This window comes from Danio aesculapii, chromosome 11 (assembly GCF_903798145.1).
Source record: "Danio aesculapii chromosome 11, fDanAes4.1, whole genome shotgun sequence".
Classification (NCBI taxonomy): Eukaryota; Metazoa; Chordata; class Actinopteri; order Cypriniformes; family Danionidae; genus Danio; species Danio aesculapii.
The window spans coordinates 41,076,393-41,097,094 of NC_079445.1; the positions used below are offsets into that span (position 1 = coordinate 41,076,393).

At 33.1% G+C, this 20,702-nt stretch overlaps 1 protein-coding gene across 1 annotated transcript in view; it reads right to left on the bottom strand.

Moving 5' to 3' along the window:
* The window catches only part of fam83e (family with sequence similarity 83 member E), a 26,816-nt gene extending 6,451 nt beyond the window's left edge, over positions 1–20,365 (bottom strand). The window contains exons 1-5 of the mRNA XM_056468056.1: positions 20,061–20,365; positions 17,220–17,908; positions 12,229–12,375; positions 7,490–7,614; positions 2,423–2,857 (exon numbers count right to left, since the gene is read on the bottom strand). Coding sequence (XP_056324031.1) covers positions 2,423–2,857; positions 7,490–7,614; positions 12,229–12,375; positions 17,220–17,687 — 1,175 coding nt within the window. The 5' untranslated portion in view covers positions 17,688–17,908; positions 20,061–20,365. The remainder of the gene's footprint in view (positions 1–2,422; positions 2,858–7,489; positions 7,615–12,228; positions 12,376–17,219; positions 17,909–20,060) is intronic.
* Positions 20,366–20,702: the final 337 nt, after the last annotated feature.

The following is a 20,702-nucleotide window of genomic DNA, read 5'->3' on the forward strand; positions in this document are numbered from 1 at the left end:
TTTAACGGAGAGAAGACTTTCAACACATTTCTAATCATAATAGTTGTAATAACTCATCTCTAATAACTGATTTCTTTTATCTTTGCCATGATGACAGTAAATAATATTAGACTAGATATTTTTCAAGACACTTCTATACAGCTAAAAGTGACATTTAAAGGCTTAACTAGGTTAATTAGGTTAACTAGGCAGGTTAGGGTAATTAAGCAAGTTATAACGATGGTTTGTTCTGTAGACTATCGAAAAAATCTAGCTTAAAGGGGCTAATAATATTGACCTTAAAATGGATTTTTAAAAATTAAAAACTGCTTTTATTCTAGCCGTAATAAAACAAATAAGACTTTCTCCAGAAGAAAAAACATTATCAGACATACTGTGAAAATTTCCTTGCTCTGTTAAACATCATTTGAGAAATATTCATAAAAGAAAAAAATTCAAAGGGGGGCTAATAATTCTGACTTCAACTGTGTATGAATATCAGTGTGCGAATAATACATTGAATTATACATCAACTTTTTCAGTAGTAGTTTGATAATGCATGCTTCAATGAATCAAATTTATGAATGTATTTAAATTACATCTAATTTATTAATAAAACATACATGTTTTCAGTGTTTTGAGTGATATTTAGTGACTATTTTAAAGGTTACTGGAGGTCAAACTATACAAATGATATGTCAAAGTTTTCTTTTTTTTTGACTACAAGTAGATATAAACACCTACTTAACAAGAAACATGTTTTGTGAATACCCAAGATGTCTATCGGTGGTCAAGAACTGCCAGTTTCAGACTGTTGTTAAATGACATTTTTCCTAGCATTGATTGGCGCGATTATGCATTCAAATGATATAAACCGTTATAGGGGGATCAAAATATATTTATATTACTGATTTTTAATTATTAATATTTAAGATAGCGATTAGAGATCAGAGAAAGCTATTTCTTACTATTAAAGGGTTGACCCCCATACATCTTGTTTTTATGTCCTTCAGGGGATCAAATGTTAATTAGAGGATCAATCCCCCCAAACCCTCCTGTAATTCGCACCCTGGTGTATATGTTTGGCTGGAATACATTTTTTAAAAAATGTCAAAACTGCAAAGATCAATATTATTAACCTCTTATAAAGTATATTTTAATAGCCCACTTGTCCAATGTCTTGCCTAATTAACCTAGTTGAGCCTTTAAATAACGCTTTAAGCTGAATACTAGTTTCTTGCAAAATAACCAGTAAAATAATACAGTATAATAATAAAAATGTACTGTCATCGTGACAAAGACGAAAGAAATTAGTTATTAAAAATATTAGATTTAAAAATATGTTGCATTTTTCCCCATCAAACATATTTAAACATTTAAATAAATAAATAAATAAATATATATATAAATATATATATATATATATATATATATATTTATATATATATATATATATATATATATATATATATATATATATATATATATATATATATATATATATATATATATATATATATAAAAATAATATTAAACAGGAGGGCTAATAATTGTGTGTGCGTGTGTGCGAGTGAGTGAGTGATTTTGTGACATATCAGGACACAAATCTGTATGATGACATACATGACACAGGTATTACAACAAGGTGGTGAAATATGAAGTATGAGGACATTGCTGATGTCTTCCTTTCTCAAAAAGATTATAAATCACACCGAATGAGTTTTTTTCAGAAAGTAAGACTGCATTGGGTTTAGAGGTAGAGTAGGGTTAGGGCGATACAAAACACAGTTTGTACAGTATAAAAACACTGGAAACCTATGTAATATCCCCACAATTGACAAAAATGTGTGAGTGTGTTTTATGAGCAAGTATAAATTTTAAAAAGTTTTGTGACTATTAAAAACGACAAATGCAGATTTACCATGGTAAAAACGTGGCAAAATAAGACATTTTTTTACAATATACAGGATACAATTCGGATTAGTTACTTGTTGTTTTTTGGTAGTTTTTTTAGGCTAGAAATAAGTTAGTTACAGAAAAATTATTTTATTTTACATTTTGTTACCCAAAATTTGCATATAGTTTTATAAAACAAAAATGTATAATAAAATGCAAAAAAATTAAATTAAATACACTAGTCAAATTTACAGTAAGATAAATTATATCATTTAAAAAGCGTACAGATGTGCTTAATATAAATCAAATTGTTTATTTGCTGTTTTATGCAGAAGTTTGATGTCATTTCACTGTATTTGTGAATATATATTTTGAAAAAAAAAGTGTATTTCTTATGCTCAGCAACATATGCTCATATTTACGCATTGAAGAATAAATCATATTTTTTAAAGTACAAATGGTGTTATGGAAAGGTTTTATTGTTAATTTTGGGTTGTTTTAGGTTAGTAATAAACTACAACTACAAATGCTGTGAGACCAAACTTACTTGCCCTCCTCTGGATATCCCGTCAGGAATCTGGAGTTGTAGTCATTATGTGGAATCTCCCATCCTCCTCCAACGGGGTGTCTGTCCAGCAGGTGTCGGTGGGAGAACTGGGGCTCTGGAGCCGCTTCTGGTGGACTCAAACTGCCGTCCGGGAACCTGCGGATGACGCCCATCGCCTCCCAGTCCAGCATGCAGTCGGTCGGAGGAGGTGGAGGGCTGGACACAAACTCACTGATCTCCACTTTGTTTATATTCAGCGGCGGGAGTTTCTTATATATTTTGGGCTCGCTAGTTTGTTTTCCAGTTTTCCAGGCGTCCGGGATTGGGAGTGAAGCGGCGTAAAGAGTCCGAAACTCGCGGTCGAAAGACTCCACAACCGGTCCGCTCATGACGGTGACGAGCTGACGGTGTAGGTAGGTGTCACTCCAGGTAAAACTTACCAAAACAAAGAAAAACCATATTGAAATGTTATGACGACTTTAATCTGTTCCAAGGTTGTTACTTCTAAAGTTGTTCTACTGTTTGGCGCCCTCTAGTGGCAATTCTATGAGAAGTAAGATTCCTTTTAATATGGGATAGATGATCTGTGAGAAGAATAATGACACCACATGAAAAATACTACTGTTTACTAATGTTTAATACTACTATAATTAATAAATCAATACTATGGTATTTTTGAACTATACTATAGTATAGTGTACTCCCACATGAAAAAATACTATGGTTTTTAATAGTAAATACTATAGTGTTTTTGAATTATACTATAGTAAAGTGTATTCAAACATGAAAAAATATTATTGTAATTAAGTCAATACCATAGTGTTTTAAACCATACTATAGTAGTGTATTCCCACATGAAACAATACTATTGTAATTAATCATCAATACTATAGTGTTTTTGAATTATACTATAGTAGTGTATTCCCACATGAAAAATACTACGGTTATTAATAGCAAATACTATAGTGTTTTTGAATTATACTATAGTAAAGTGTATTCAAACATGAAAAAATACTATTGTAATTAATAGTCAATACCATAGTGGTTTAAACCATACTATAGTAAAGTGTATTCCCACATGAAAAAATACTATTGTAATTAATAGTCAATACCATAGTGTTTTAAACCATACTATAGTAAAGTGTATTCCCACATGAAAAAATACTATTGTAATTAATAGTCAATACCATAGTGGTTTAAACCATACTATAGTAAAGTGTATTCCCACATGAAAAAATACTATTGTAATTAATAGTCAATACCATAGTGTTTTAAACCATACTATAGTAGTGTATTCCCACATGAAACAATACTATTGTAATTAATCATCAATACTATAGTGTTTTTGAATTATACTATAGTAAAGTGTATTCCCACATGAAAAATACTACGGTTATTAATAGCAAATACTATAGTGTTTTTGAATTATACTTTAGTAAAGTGTATTCAAACATGAAAAAATACTATTGTAATTAATAGTCAATACCATAGTGGTTTAAACCATACTATAGTAAAGTGTATTCCCACATGAAAAAATACTATTGTAATTAATAGTCAATACTATAGTGTTTTTGAATTATACCATAGTAAAGTGTATTCCCACATGAAAAAATACTATTGTAATTAATAGTCAATACTATAGTGTTTTTGAATTATACCATAGTACAGGGGTCAGGAACCTTTTTTCAGCAAAGAGCCATTTCGAATTTTTTTGACAAATGCATTTTTTTAAAGAGCCATTAGGGATATATATGAGGCATCACATGTTGAGGAAGTCCATGTATTACTAAAGGACAATTTGTAGAACTTCTTTCTTTTCACCACTCATGAACATTGTTTGAATTTTATAGTGCAAGTTTACTATCGAAATTAAAATGGCATGCCCTTTATTGGAGTCGCGATTCAAGTTAGTCCACAGTGCCACACAGGCGCATTGTTTGAAATGTCCTTTTATTCTTATTCATTTTGCTGTAAAAATATACAAGAAAAAGGTCATTTTAATTGTATTTTCAAAAGGAAACTGGTTTTTAGTGACAGTTTTAATTTTTTATTAAAGGGAGACAGCTGGAGAGCCACATATTTTTGGTTAAAGAGCCACATGTGGCTCCCGAGCCATAGGTTCCCTACCCCTGCCATAGTAAAATGTATTCACACATGAAAAGATACTATTTTTATTAATAGTAAACGCTATAGTGTTTTTGACTTATACTATAGTGAAATGTATTCAGGCATGAAAAATTATAATTAATCATTTTATTAATGGTAATTAATTAAAAAAAAAATAGTGTTTTTGAGTTATACTATAGTAGAGTCTATTCCCACATGAAAAACTACTATAGTAATTTAAAGTAAATACTGTAGTGTTTTTGAACCATACTATAGTAAAATATATTACTCTTTATTGTTTATATTATAATATTTACAACTCAAATGCTCCAGTATATGGTTAACTACACTCAAAAAATGATGGGTTACCCATATTTTGGGTAACTGCTGGGTTGTTGTTTTTTTAATGAAATGTATAGGCCCAAATTTAACCAAGCCCTTGGGTTTGTCTATATTTCACCCAATTTTACTAGAGTAAACAGTTTGTATTGTCGTATAATATACCACACAATCTAAAAAAAAATTGGGTCATTTAGACAACTGCTGGGTTAAAAAGTAAAATTAAAATGTAACTGAAAAATTTTATCCAATGTTAGGTTTTCCCATATTGGACCAAACATTATTTAGAGTGTATAGCTGTAGAAAAAAAAAAATCACAGGATTGGGTCACTTGTTTATATATTACTTTAGTTGTTGTGCTATTATAGCAACCAATACTCTATATAACAATAAACTTGTATGATTTTTAAACAATTTCATCTCAAATAAACATTGCTCGCTGATTCTCGTGAGTCTCGTGGTGAAAAATGTTAAACGCTGACTATAATGTGGTGCTTAAATGCCTGTCAAGCCTGAACCTGCCACTATGCAGACGTTTTGTGTTCAGTGAGATGAGAAAATGCTTTGACTCAAATTAATATTTCAGTCGTAATTATATGTGAAGTAGCTGTGTAATAAGGGGGAAAGTGCAGTGCATATCCAGCCAGGTGTTATTGCAAAATAAAAGCCTTCAGGGCGATTGCATTAGACTAGATGCACTGTAACAAATTCCATATATCTACACATATAAATATAAGATGTGTACAATATTACAGGACTTCATAAAGCCACTAAAATGACCACTTTATATGAGCAACAGCATGTAAAGCTGTCATTAATGTAAGAATCTCATTTAAATCTCATTTGTGCATAAATTTTTGCATAATGCATATAGTTTTTGCATACAATCGATTTTTTTTGAAAGATTTTTGGATGCAATATACACTCACCGGACAATTTATTAGGTACACCTTACTAGTACTGGGTTGGCCCCTCTTTTGTCTCCAGAACTGTCTTAATCACTCGTGGCATAGATACTGAATAGATACGTAATAGACTATACTGATAGAGATTTTGCTCCATTGACATGATAGCATCACGCAGTTGCTGCAGATTTGTCAGCTGCACATCTATGATGTGAATCTCCACAGAACTGCCGCTCACTGGATATTTTCTCTTTGTCGGACCATTCTCTGTAAACCCTAGAGTTTGTTGTGCGTGAAAATCCCAGTAGATCAGCAGTTTCTGAAATACTCAGACCTGGCACCAACAGCCATGCCACGTTCAAAGTCACTTAAATCCCCTTTCTTCCCCATTCTGATGCTCGGTTTGAACTGCAGCAGATCGTCTTGACCATGTCTACATGTCTAAATGCATCGAATTGCTGCTATGTGATTGGCTGATTAGAAATTTGCATTAACGAGCAGTTGGACAGGTGTACCTAATAAAGTGGCCGGTGAGTATATATTATGAATATAAAATGTGTATATAAAAATGGCTTCAGAGGACATGTTGAGGAGTATTGTGCATGAGTTATATATTATATAGACTATTTTAATTATAGTTTTATGGTGGTACTTTGTCCTGTGGAGCTTGACTGTGGACCCATTGTTTTTGTGAGAACTGATATTGATTTGGAAAAACACAGGGTGAGAGTCATTGATTTTTATAATGTAGGTTCACTCCCTTTCTCCCCCTACTCTCTTTCTCTAAATCCAGCTACTTAAAAAATGTTTGGGGTCAATAAGATTTTGTTTAAAGTATCTAATAATTATATTCATACATTAAAGTGATATTAAAGACATTTATGGTGCAAACAAAGCACTTTTATTTTGAAATAAATGCTGTTTATTTGTAGATTAACCAAACAAAATCCTGAAAAACATGAATGGTGTCCCCAAAAGTGTTTTCAATATCACTGATATATTAATTATAAATGTTTTTTTAAGTCAAATTGCATGTTAGAGAGATCTCTGTATGATCATGTGAAAATTAGGACTTGAATAAGGACGCTTTAAATTCAGCTTTGCCACAAGGAACAAATTAGGATATATCTTAAAGAGATAGTTCACTCCAAAAATAGTTTTTATTTTATGTTTTGCAGTGTTGGACATAAAAGAAGATATTTTGAAGAATGTTGGAAACTGGTAACCATTGACATCAATAATGGGAAAACAAATAATATGGAAGTCAGTGATTTCAGGTTTCCAACATTCTTCAAAACATCTTCTTTTGTGTTTAACAGAAGAAAAAAAAATTGTACATCTTTAAAACCACGAGAGTGTAAGTAAATGGTGAGTAAATGTTCATTTTTTTTGGGTGAACTGTCCCTTTAAAATATAATAAATATAAGTATCTCACTATAAATGTCAAAAACTTCCAAATGAAATCTTACTAACCTCAAATTTTGAGCTGTAGTGTGAAAGAGACAAACAAATCGTTCCCACAAAGTGTAGATTTCTCTAATTGCCTTTCTAATGCAGGGCTGGTGTGGATTATAATCTTTAAAGCTATGAGCTGGCAACCTAAACCTTGGTTCAGATCCCAGAAGGTTCCCACCCTTTTTCCCTGGAGCAAGTCTTTAATCTGCAGGTAATGACTTTCTTGCTGATTTATGAGATCTGTTATGAAAGTGTGCTTTACCTGTAGCTGCCCAACATCACTGTCTCCAGATCCACCAGTACAAAGTTGTCCTTCAGTTCTCCAATCACCATCCTTGAGTCGCGCGTCAGGAAGGTTTTACCTCCGAGAATGCGGATCATGATATTCTGGAGGATGAAGAAACAGATTTCCTTGAATTCCTTAATTTGCATAATTGTGTTTAAGCACATAGTTTAAGGCAAGACTGGACAGGTAATTAGGGTGAATTTTTTACTAACAGTTATCACCATATTTGCACAGTTGATTGATTACATAAGGAATTAGAAACATTTTTGTAGTACACAAGATCATAATTTATATAAATATTTACTAATTTTATTAATATGCATTTTATTATTTTAAATATAAATAAAATATATGTTTATACATAATTAAAAATATAATATATTAATATATACTGTACCTGACAAAAGCCTATTCAAGTTTTAGGAACAGCAAATATTAACTTGACTTCTAGTTGATCGTTTGGTATCAGAAGTGGCTTATATGAAAGGCAAAGGCCTCTAGATTACGCTTATTTGACCAAAATAAAATATGATCATGTCTTGATTTTTAATGATTTATTTAGGACAGTAAGATCTGACTTTGCTTAGACAAAAGTCTTGTCATTTAACAGAAATAATGTCCAGTATAGAATATAAAGTCATGCTGCAGTGGAAACAGAATGAATATTGTATCTGACTCCATCATGAGCTTGGAGGACTGCATCCATACATCTCTACAATGACTCAAATCACTGATTAATAAAGTCATCTGGAATGGCAAAGAAAGCGTTCTTGCAGGACTCCCAGAGTTCATCAAGATTCTTCAGATTCATCTTCAATGCCTCCTCCCTCATCTTAGCCAAGACATGCTCAATAATGTTCATGTCTGGTGACTGGGCTGGCCAATCCTGGAGCACCTTGACCTGAGAAGAAGCGCTATCCTGCTGAAGAATTTGCCCTCTCCTGTGGTTTGTAATGTAATGGGCAGCACAAATGTCTTGATACCTCAGGCTGTTGATGTTGCCATCCACTCTGCAGATCTCTCACACGCCTACATCTTGAATGCAACCCCAAACCATGATTTTTCCTTCACCAAACTTGACTGATTTCTATGAGAATCGTGGCTCCATGCGTGTACCAGTAGGTCTTCTGCAGTATTTGTGATGATTGGGATGCAGTTCAACAGAGATGATTCATCAGAAAAAAAACCTACCTTCTGACACTTTCCTAAATTATCAACTAGAAGTCAAGTTATTATTTGATGCTATTACAACTGGGATCGTCAGGTAGATTGTCAGGTAGTTTGTATATAAAAAAATTACAATAAAAATTAAATAAAAATATTATAAAAATATAAAAGTGTTGCTAAAGTGAAGATTTATGGCTCAATGAAAGAGAAAAAAAAATATTTAAAACATATATGCACTGTAATTTCATGATAAAAATGTTATAATAGACTTTCATTAAATTTAAAGAGAACAAAGTTTATTAACATTTAGTAATTGTAAAAGTAATGATTTATTAATTTAAGAATTAATAATGGGGAAATAGAAAATGAAACATTTCAATAATATCAATACATTGACACATGCTAATAATGACACATGTTTGGGGAAACCACATGTTCAACAAACTCATTCACACTGTATTCTACACTCACAGTACCAAACACTACTTATAAAAGTAATATAAAATCAATATACTGTATACATATTGTAAAAGAGAGCAACAAGAAATGTTAAAATGCAGATTATTATGAACATACAAATAATTAATATAATAATTTATATGCTTAAAATGTGTAGGTTTAGCTGATCTATATACAGTGCAGGCGATGTAAAAGAATTTAATGTTACTTCAGAGGCTGTTCAAAATAAGAGAAAGTCAGTATAGGAGTAATGTGTATGTTAAAAAAAAAGAAAGGGCAAGAACTGATATGAAAAATCATGTATATCTATCAAAGGGGCAAATCTATTAAATAAATGTGATAAGAAATGACAATTTTGTAATTCATTTTGCAAGTAAGTGCATAAATATTAGGCAATATATAATTATATGACTCAGTACTAAAATAAAATGAATGTAGTCAGATTATTGAAGTATGAGGATTATGTCTGTACATTTTGAGACAATGTAATTTGGTTTATTCTGTATCATCAAATTGTACAGAAAGTGTCATTCATTCGTAATTACTGTACATATAAAGCGTGGGCAACATAATAAGCAAAGATTGGCCTACACCTTTTTCAGTAACTATGTACAGTTATGGTTGTGAGAATTTAAATAAAATAATTGAACTGAAAATTGTAATGTAGTGACACAAAAAAATAAAAGACCTATAAAAGAAATTTAGACTGAAATTAGACTGAAACAAATAAAAACTTTGAGTCAATGAGCCCAAAATCTCAAAACTGAAAGGAGCAGGAAAAAGCTTTAATTTATCATTTAATTTAAATTATATTATAATATAATTTTATTTTATTTTAAATGTAATATTTTAAAAATATAATTTATATGATATAAAATGTGTTTTTTATTAGAATGAGGGAAAAAAACACTTTATTAGGAGACAAAAAGGCCAAAATCTAAAAATTCAGAGGAGCAATAAAAAGCTTTAATTTATAATTGAATACACTTTAAATATTTAAATTTAAATATTATAATATCAAAATATTGTAGGTTAATATTTAAAAACTTAATTTCTTAATTTAATTGTTTCCATTAGTATGACTAAAAAACACTTTAAGAATTCAAAAAGCCCAAAACCTGAAAAAAAGAGCATGAAAAAAATATATAATTCAATATAACTTAAATATTATTTAAATTAATTGAAATAAAATTATTAAATATTATATTATAAAAATATTATAATACATTTCAATATAATAATGTAATATTTTAACATTTAATTTATAGATTTCAAATGTATGTTTCCATTAGAATGAATAAATAATACTTTATGAGAAGCCAAAAAGCTCAAAATCTCAAAATTGAGGAGCATAAAAAAAACTTTAATTTATAATTGAATATAATTAAATGATACTATCATTTTATATTATTTTAAATAGGATATTTTAAAACTGTAATACTTGTATTTAATTTACAACATAATTTAATTTATATGCTTTAAGTAAATGCTTTTTCATAGGACAAAAAAAAAAATTGAGAAATTAAAAAGCCCAAAATCTCAAAATTGAGAGGAGCACGAAAAAGCTTTAATATATAAATATATAATATAATTGAAATAATAATGATTTAATTTTAAATAATTTAAATATTATAATATTAAAATGTTATAATTAATTTAAATTTAATTAATTAATATTTTAACATTTTTAATTCTGTGACTTAAAATGTTTCCATTATAATGAATAAAAAAACACTTTATGAGAAGCCAAAAAGCCAGAATTAATTAAGAGGAGCATAAAAAGTTTTAATTTATAATTAAATGTAATTTAAATATTATTAATAATGTTTTACAAATTTATTTTATACGAGCAGCACGGTGGCTCAGTGGTTAGCACTGTCCCCTCACAGCAAAAAGATCCCTGATTCGAGTCCCGGCTAGGTCAATTGACATTTCTGTGTGGAGTTTGCATGTTCTGCATGTTGGATGTTTCCATGTTGGTGTGGATTTCCTCTGGGTGCTCCGGTTTCCATCAAAATCCAAACACATGCGCTATACTGTAGGTGAATTGGGTAAACAAAATTGGCCGTAGTGTATGTGTGTGAATGAGTGTGTGTGTGGGTGCTTCCCAGCACTGGGTTACAGCTGTTAGGGCATCCGCTGTGTAAAACATGTGGTGGATAAGTTGGCGGTTCATTTCGCTGTGACAACCCCAGATGAATAAAGGGAATAAGCCGAAAAGAAAATGAATGAAAATTTTTATTATTTAATTAAAATGAATTAAAATATTATAATTTAATATTAAAATATTAAAATATTATAATTAATTTAAATATTGAAAATTAATATTTTAATTTATATGATTTCAAATGTATATGTTTCCATTAGAAAGAAAGAAACACACACTTTATGAGAAGTCAAAAAGCCCCAAATCTCTAAGCGTGATATCGCAGCCTGATCTCACGAGAAAACGCAAGTATTTAACGTTTTGTCAGTTTAGCGGCTAATTCAAACGAATCTGTACAAGTTCAGTCGTACGAATTGTACGATTTTAAAAAGGAGGCAAGGCAACCAACCCCACCCCTAAACGCATCCGTCATTGGGGGATGAGCAAATCATACGAATTAGATCGTACGAATTCATACGAATTAGCCACTAAATCAAAAAGTTACGAATTGCCGTGAGATTGCGTTGGATATCGTCATAACAATATGCACAATTGATTTCCAGCTTATTTATAATTTCAAGATTTTGAAGGCAAGTTCCTGTTAACTTTACAGAGATGTACAGTGATAATTCTGACTAAAAACATTCCACAAACACACTCCAGATGAATGCGGCTCGACCTGTTCACTGCGGCTTTGTGAGTTCCTCTCATTCATGCAAACAGGGACAGAAAGAGAAATATACTCTGTGATGAAAAGTACATTTTGCTACCAAGCTCAGAGTTATCCTCTAGGGTGTGTCTGCGTCTATTGTTCAGGGGAACAGCCTAAAGTTCAGTCTATTAACATGTGAGGTTTTGTGGCTTAAAGCTTGCACAACTGAAATAACTTTCGAGCGATGAAATATTCATATCAGAATCAGTATGTTTCTATAAAGAGACTCACCGGATGCTGAAGGCGATGTATAGAGCATTTTTCTTCCACTGATCTTTTATTGAGGATGATGTACACTGGAACCCCTCGAGATGCTGCGTTTTGCAGGTCATTGATCACAGCGTTGTCTGATAATTCATTGGTGACCACAGCAATCAGCTACATGACACAAACACAAACAAATAAATAAATGAAAAACAGGACATTTTGTAGTGGACTTCCCCTGAGAAACTTATGAAAAGTCCTGGTTTTAAAATACTACGGAAGCTACACTCTCAGAAATAAAGGTGCATGAGCTGTCACTGGGGTGGTACCTTTTCAAAAGGTACAAATTTGTGCCTTAAAGGTCCATGTTAATACCTCAAGGGTACATATTAGTACCTAAAAAGTACAAAAGTGTTCCTCTGAAAAATTTTAGGTACTAATATATACTTTTGAGGTACGAATATGGACCCTTTAAATATAAATGTGTACCTTTTAAAAAGGTACCACCCCAGTGACAGCTCGCATACCTTTATTTCTGAGAGTGTACAGTATAAAAAAGTAAGAGATCACCTAATTCAAATCAATATTTGTGACCATCTACCACAAAATCAGCCATGAATGTCAATAGTAAATTAGCTTTCCATTTATATATGGGGCGACACGGTAGCTCAGTAGTTAGCACTGTTGCCTCACAGCAAGTAGGTCGCTGGTTTGAATCCCTGCTGGGTCAGTTGGCATTTCTGTGTGGAGTTTGCATGTTCTCCCCGTGTTGGTGTGGGTTTCCCCTATTGTCCAAATACATGCGCTATAGGTGAATTAAATTAACTAAATTGTCCGTAGTGTATGGGTGTGTGTGAATGTGAGAGTGTATGAGTGTTTCCCAGTACTGTGTTGCGACTGGAAGGGCATCCGCTGTGTAAAACATCTGCCGGAATAGGTGGCGGTTCATTCCGCTTTGGAGACGCCTGAAATTAGAGACTAAGCCGAAGGGAAATTAACTAATTTACGTATGGTTTGTTAGGATAGGACAGTATTTAGCTGAGATACAACTATTTAAAATCTAAGGGTGAAAATTAAATCGTATACTAAGAAAATCATCTTTTTCAAGAGTTCCCTCTTACCGTACGTTCACACTGAAAGCGGCGAGAGCGTCAAAGCAGCCGGAAGCCATTCATTTTCAATGAGAGCCGGCGGCGATAAGCGGAGAAGAGCAGCGCGGGACATCTTCGCCGGTGTGAGCGTCAAGGAGAATTGAAATCAAGTCAACTTTAAGGTAATGAGCTATGACGCGGTTCGGCGGCAAGCAATCGGAATGAAGAAGTCCACCGCTTAAGAGGAGTTCAGAGAACACAGACCTGTGAACTTTGGTTCCGACCACAGTTGTTCCCAAGGGTTTGATTATTACGGTCGTCGGATTTTCAATTATTTACAATGTTTTCTTACAGGAACATGCATTAAATACGTTTCTGATGTGCTTTAATGTTGTAACGTTATATATTTATTTTTTAAAAAGCCGGAATCTCATGTGACAGTACAAAACAGTATTGCTACTTCAGAATATTTCAGACATATGGACACAGATTGGATAATTAAGTGGAGAAAAGCCACACCACATGCAACTTGATCTTCCATTGTTAAATGAATTTAAGAAGTGCGCAACATTTTCACCCTAGAAAGCATGTTTTAGGCAGGAATGTAACTGATATGCTGCAACAGCCCTTTAAATATGAGATCAATGTAGTGAATTTTGACGCTCTCGCCGCTGGAGCTGAAGGCAGATAGCGTTGACGCCAGGGCAGCCAGAGCGACCGTGGACGCTCTCACTGCTTTCGGTGTGTATGCACAGTTAGCTGATGATTGATTATAAAGCTTGTTTGGCATGCTGTCCCGGGAAAGAGCCCTGAGCTCATAAGATCCTCGAGCCCGGGGCTCCCTCCCTTTTGCAGGGCGAGAGGGGAGTTTGAGCTCAGGTAGATCTCGAGAACTCCCTTGCTGTAGTAGCTAATGAACAGATAGTGATTGCTCTTAAGAGATAAATACTTACTAGGAGCATGTCTATGGTGCTGATTGGGATTAGTCAATTAACTTAAGTTGCATGTTTTTGGAAGGTGGGAGAAAACCGGGAACCCGAGGGGAAACCCACGTGAGCACGGGGAGAACGTGTAAACGTGTGAACATCTAGGAAAAGAGGAGGAGCAGGGGTGGAAGGGGGATTCATCAAAACGAAGATGGCTGTTATATGGAACTTAGGGTATTTATAGTAGCTTAGGAATTGTCTGATTGGTGAATCATAAATTGGATAATGCGCAAGCAATCACAAGCATGTGATCCTCTCGAAATTAGTTTATAAATAAACTTCTCAAAGTTAGCAATGCACATTACCAATCAAAAATTGAGTTTTGATTTATTTACAGTAATTACATTTACAAATGTCTACATGAAATATGATCTTTGCTTAATATTCCAATGATTTTTGGCATAAAATAATTATTATTTTAAATCATACAATGGATGATCCATACATCTTCGATCCATACAATGTCCTGCGATCTCCGGCGCCTAGACTGCAGCTCTGCACAAAACGTTTGGCCATAGGAGATATGGTCATGCCCAACTGAGCCCAACTCCTCACCAATGTCGCCACTGGCTTGCTTGGTTCGAGTCTCGTAGAGCTGCACATCAATGGATTTGCTCTTCAGTGTTAGAACTTTCAGCAGTGAATATTAAACCACACTGAACTGAACTTCAACTCTCAAAACTGGACTGACAATTTACTTTAAATAAATTTACTACAAATTTACTGTTTCAATTTACTATGATCTTCTATGTGAAGCTGCTTTGACACACTCTACATTGTAAAAGCGCTATACAAATAAAGATGAATTTAATTTAATTGAATTATTTTTGGCTGTTGGCGAAAATATACTCCTGCAACTTAAGACTGGTTTTGTAGTCCAGGGTCACATTTAACCTTTCAACTTCCACTGATAAAATTGTTTTTTTGTTTTTTTTGGTTAAATTGTGTTATTTACACATCTTCAAGCCAATTTGGAGTTTAATGCTATAACCTATGGACAAAAGGTCAACCAAGCAGTTACTATGTGAGTTAAAGGGTTAAAACAAAATTCTCAGTTTTACTGCATTTATTAGGTAGCCTATATGGTTGAGTAAAATGTTAAAGGAACTCTTCACCCATTTCTTGAAAACAGGCTCATTTTAAAACTCCCCTAGAGTTAAACAATGGAGTTTTATCAGTTTTTAATACATTCAGTCAATCTCTGGGTCTGGCAGGAACACCTTAACTTAGCGTAGATCATTGAATCGAATTAGACCACTAGCATCATACTCAAAAATGACCAAAGAGTTTTAATAATTTTCCTATTGACTTGACTCTTCTGTAGATGCGTAATACGACAGATTGGCACTCATGCTTTCAAGTTTTTAAAACATTCATTGGTTACTTGAACAGAAGTTACTCCCATAACTCACACAAAGCATGATGGGATGTAGGTGAAATGTATAGGAAACCCAATTTGGCTAAATTAATAAATTTTTGGAAAAAATGAAAATTCGGTCATCATATACTGATCCTTCACTAGTTCCAAACCTGATTTCTTTCTTCTGTTGAAAACAAATGAAGATATACAGAGGAATGCGGGGGAAAAAACAGCCATTGACTTCCATAGTATTTTTGTTCCTACTATAAATATCAGTGGCTGTTTTTTCCCCAAATCCTTCAGTTTGTCTCATTTTGTGTTTAGAAGGAAATTTTACATTTTGGTTGAACTGTCCCTCACTGTAAAAAATGCTGGGTTCCGCACAATCAATTTGTGTTGGGAAAACATAAAGGAATTAAGTTAGATGATTAGTTTTTACAATTTTAATTGGATTGAACACAAAACAATTAAAAAAAAGTTCCCCAACAAAGAAAACCTCAAGAATTGTGTTATTTGAACTCATTTTAAATAAGCAGTTTAAACAATTTTTCAACTAGTTGCTGACATTTCATTATGCTGATGTACTGAAACGGAATATTGAGTATGGGGCGGGGCTTTCTTTTTGCACATCATTCCCTCATAGCAAACTAAAGCTGCGGTCACACTGGGCTTTTCCTCCCATAGACTTCCATTCATACGCACGCGAATGCGTCAGACCGGAAACGCAGGGTCATGCGTCGAGTTTCGCAGGTTGCTGCGGTGCAAAGTTTAAGCTTGTTTAACTCTAACCTGCGAAATCGCATAACTTGACTGCATGAGACCAATTGAGGATCAAAACACGACCTCTGTGGGCAGAAATTTAAAACATGGAGCAATCACTCGCTTTATTAATGTCTAATAAGCTTGTTTAATCCCGCTCCTTTTCGCAGCGCCGCACGACTGAATATCGCACACACAAAGCCCAGTGTGACCGCAGCTTCAAGCTGTGGTCACACTGGGCTTTTCCTCCCATAGACTTCCATTCATACGCACGCAAATGCGTCAGACCGTAAACGCAAGGTCATGCGTCACGTTTCGCAGTTCGCTGCGGTGCAAAGTTCAAGCTTGGTGAACTCTGACCTGCGAAATCGCATTACTTGACTGCGTGAGACCCATCGAGGATCAAAAAAGAACCTCTCTGGACAGAAATTTAAAACATAGAGCAATCGCTCACTTTATTAATGTCTAATCATCTTGTTTAATCCTGCCTCTTTTCGCAGAGGTGTACGACAGAATTTCGCACACACGAAGCCCGGTGTGACCGCAGCTTCATGGTGAAAGGGGAGTGGTTGAGAATACTATGACTGAAGCCATCAAAATGAAATCAGTGGAAGAACCACCACTCTAAACACTGAAGCAAACGCTCAGATATTGATTAAGATTACCAAAACAAACCTTTTTTAGTGGATTAACTTACACAGATTAAATGATCACTAAAAGAATAACAACAACAACAAAAAAAGACACTGTAAATTTGGTTTCCACACAGACTTCTAATAAATAGTTGCAAATCAGATATAGTGAACAGAAATATAAACATACCCTGGTGGCTGCTTGTATTAGTCTCCTCAGCACCTCCCGTATGGATGGCGATTGCTCTGTTGGAGGATTGGTGTACACGTTAACCCGACCCGTGTCCATCCACATTGCCCTTTCAGGCCATCCTAATTCCAAACATGGAGCCGGAGTGTCAGATTCAGTCGGAAAATATTTTCCAGAGAAATCCTCTCCCTCAGATCCCACCTCCACCTCTCCATTGCCATCCTCCTGAAGCCCATCGCTCTGATGAAAGTCCTCGGCCCAGTTGGAGATCTGCTTCACCTCTCCAGAAGACAGAAACGACCCGATTTGTTCCTGATGGAGTTGGGTGTAAAACGCCTGAGGGCCAGAGCTGACAAGGCTTTCCACACAGTAGCGCTCCTCCTCGCAGTGTAGAAACTCCGGACTGGACTCTGATAATGGAGCGAAGACGACGTTCTCGTTGAGGCTCTGCTCCTGAGTGTTTGACATGATGGAGAAATCTTTCTTCTATCAGGAAAGAAGTGACTGCGGAAAATTACATGTTGATACGTAAACAGAAACTGGCAGCTGCTGTAAGTTCCTTGGAGGAGGAGGAGGTGGATTATTCAAATAGTTGAGGTTCTTCTTCACGCACTGAAGATATTTGAACACTTTTTAGGCATCAATAGTCAATGGAAAGGGAGGGAACTTCAGTGTAGTTTGGAAATGTGCTGGAAAAAGGAGGAAAACAATATTGTTAAAAGAACTGTCTCATACTCCATAAATAACTTTTGCAGCTTGTTCAAACTGCTTATTAAATATGAGTTGAACCAACACCATTTTTAAGTTTTTTTGGGGGGACAACTTAATTGATTTATGTTCAATCCACTTAAATTTACTTAAAATTACCATTGAAATATCATAATTTCGTCGCATCATCCAAGTGGATGCTGCACACTGGTGGTGTTGTGGAGAGACCCCCTCATTACTGTAAAGCCCTTTGGGTGTATGGCCATACACAATAAATGCGCTATATAAATACACATTTCATTTACATAATTTTACTAATTTTGATGTATGCATTAATGGAAACACGCAATAATAATGCTAAAATAGTTCACTTCAAATTTAATATTAATTAAATGAAGCTAAAAAAGTCTGCTTTTTCAACAGTTTAAAATGTTTTGATAAATAATGTTAATAATGTAAATAATGTTAAAACAAATGTTGTGTTTTAAAGAAGTACATTTATTTATTTTGACGTTATTCAAAAGCATTTAAAAACATTTAAATTGTACTGAAATGTAACAACCAAAGTACTTACAAAAATTGTATCAATTATTCATAAATAAATATAAATATTTATATATATACACTTACGAAATATATATATATATATATATATATATATATATATATATATATATATATATATATATATATATATATATATATACACACTTACTATATATATATATATATATATATATATATACACACTTACTATATATATATATATATATATATATATATATATATATACACACTTACTATATATATATATATATATATATATATATATATATATATATATATATATATATACACACTTACTATATATATATATATATACACACTTACTATATATATATATATATATATACACACTTACTATATATATATATATATATATATATATATATATATATATATATATATATATATATATATATATATATATATATATATATATATATACACACTTACTATATATATATATATATATATATATATATATATATACACACTTACTATATATATATATATATATATATATATATATACATATATATATATATATTTAGTAAGCGTATATATATATATATATATATATATATATATATATATATATATATATATATATATATATATATTTAGTAAGTATATATATATACATACACAGTTGAAGTCAGAATTATTAGCCCCCCTGTTTGTTTTTTCCCCAATTTCTGTTTGAAGGAGAGAAGATTTTTTCAACACATTTCTAAACATAATAGTTTTAATAACTCATTTCTAATAACTGATTTATTTTATCTTTGCCATGATGACAGTAAATAATATTTGACTAGATATTTTTCAAGACACTTCTATACAGCTTAAAGTGACATTTAAAGGCTTAACTAGGTTAATTAGGTTAACTAGGCAGGTTAGGGTAATTAGGCAAGTTATTGTATAACGATGGTTTGTTCTGTAGACAGTTGAAATAAAATTGCTTAAAGGGGCTAATAATTTTGACTTTAAAATGCTTCATAAAAAAAATTAAATCTGCTTTTATTCTAGCCGAAATAAAACACATAAAACTTTCTCCAGAAGAAAAAACAATTTCTGTGACAATTTCCTTGCTCTGTTAAACATAATTTGGGAAATATTTAAAAAAAGAAAAAAATAAATAAAATCAAAGGGGGGCGAATAATTCTGACTTCAACTGTATATATTGAATATTTTGTATATTGATATATATATAAAGGTGGGCTGTTTCAACCCAATTTGGGTCAAATAGGATCCAACCCAAATGCTGGGTTAAATTTGACATTTAAATCTTTAACCATCTTTAAACAATTGAGCTTGTCCACATTTGACCCAAAATGGGGTAAAGCAACCCAGCATGTTTTTTAAGAGTTTATGCACACATTATGCAGATAAAAATCTTTTTCACAAGATCATATATCAACATACAGTACTCAACATTTGAACAACCATTCATGACCATTTTGGAAAACCTTTTTGATCCACTTCATATGTTGACTACTGTATATTACATGCATTAATATATATCTATTGAATGTTAATATTTCATAAGAACAAACTGAAGTGTAGACTCACCCGTCTGTGCCTGTGCGTCTTTCTGTCTCTCTCACACACACACACCCTCACTGACTCGGTCCTCAAGTTCTGACATATCTCTGCTATCTCCTCCCATTCGCAATGCTGGTGTTAAATTACTCCTCATCATCATCACTCTGATCTGCTCATTTCCAGCCGTCGCCCGAATGCACTTCTTGACTCAGCAAAGCATCCACCATCTCCAGAACATGTTCTGAAAACTCTGCGGTCCTTCAGCCCACGTCGTCCTCTCTCATTACAGGGCTGATCTCAGATCTGTGCATGTATTGTGTCTTTAGTAAACACGTCTATGCGACTGACTGGTCAGACCAGCTGAGCCAGTCGTCCTCAGGGAGCAGAGATTGAGACCTTCCTTCCCTCCCAGCGACTCAAAAGCAGGCGAGGCTGGAACTCAACACCTGTCTATAGTGGTCTCGCTTTTTTACAAGCATCATTCTGAGCTGCGCATCAGTTGAGCTGCTCTTCAGCGGGTCAACCTTCAGTAGTGACCCTTCACTCAAAAAATGACGATTGTTGTTCAAGCTACTTATTTAAAATGAGCTGAAACAACACAATTCTGGAGTTTTTATTGGACAACTTAATTGTTTTATGTTCAATTCAATTCAATTTGTAAAAACTAAT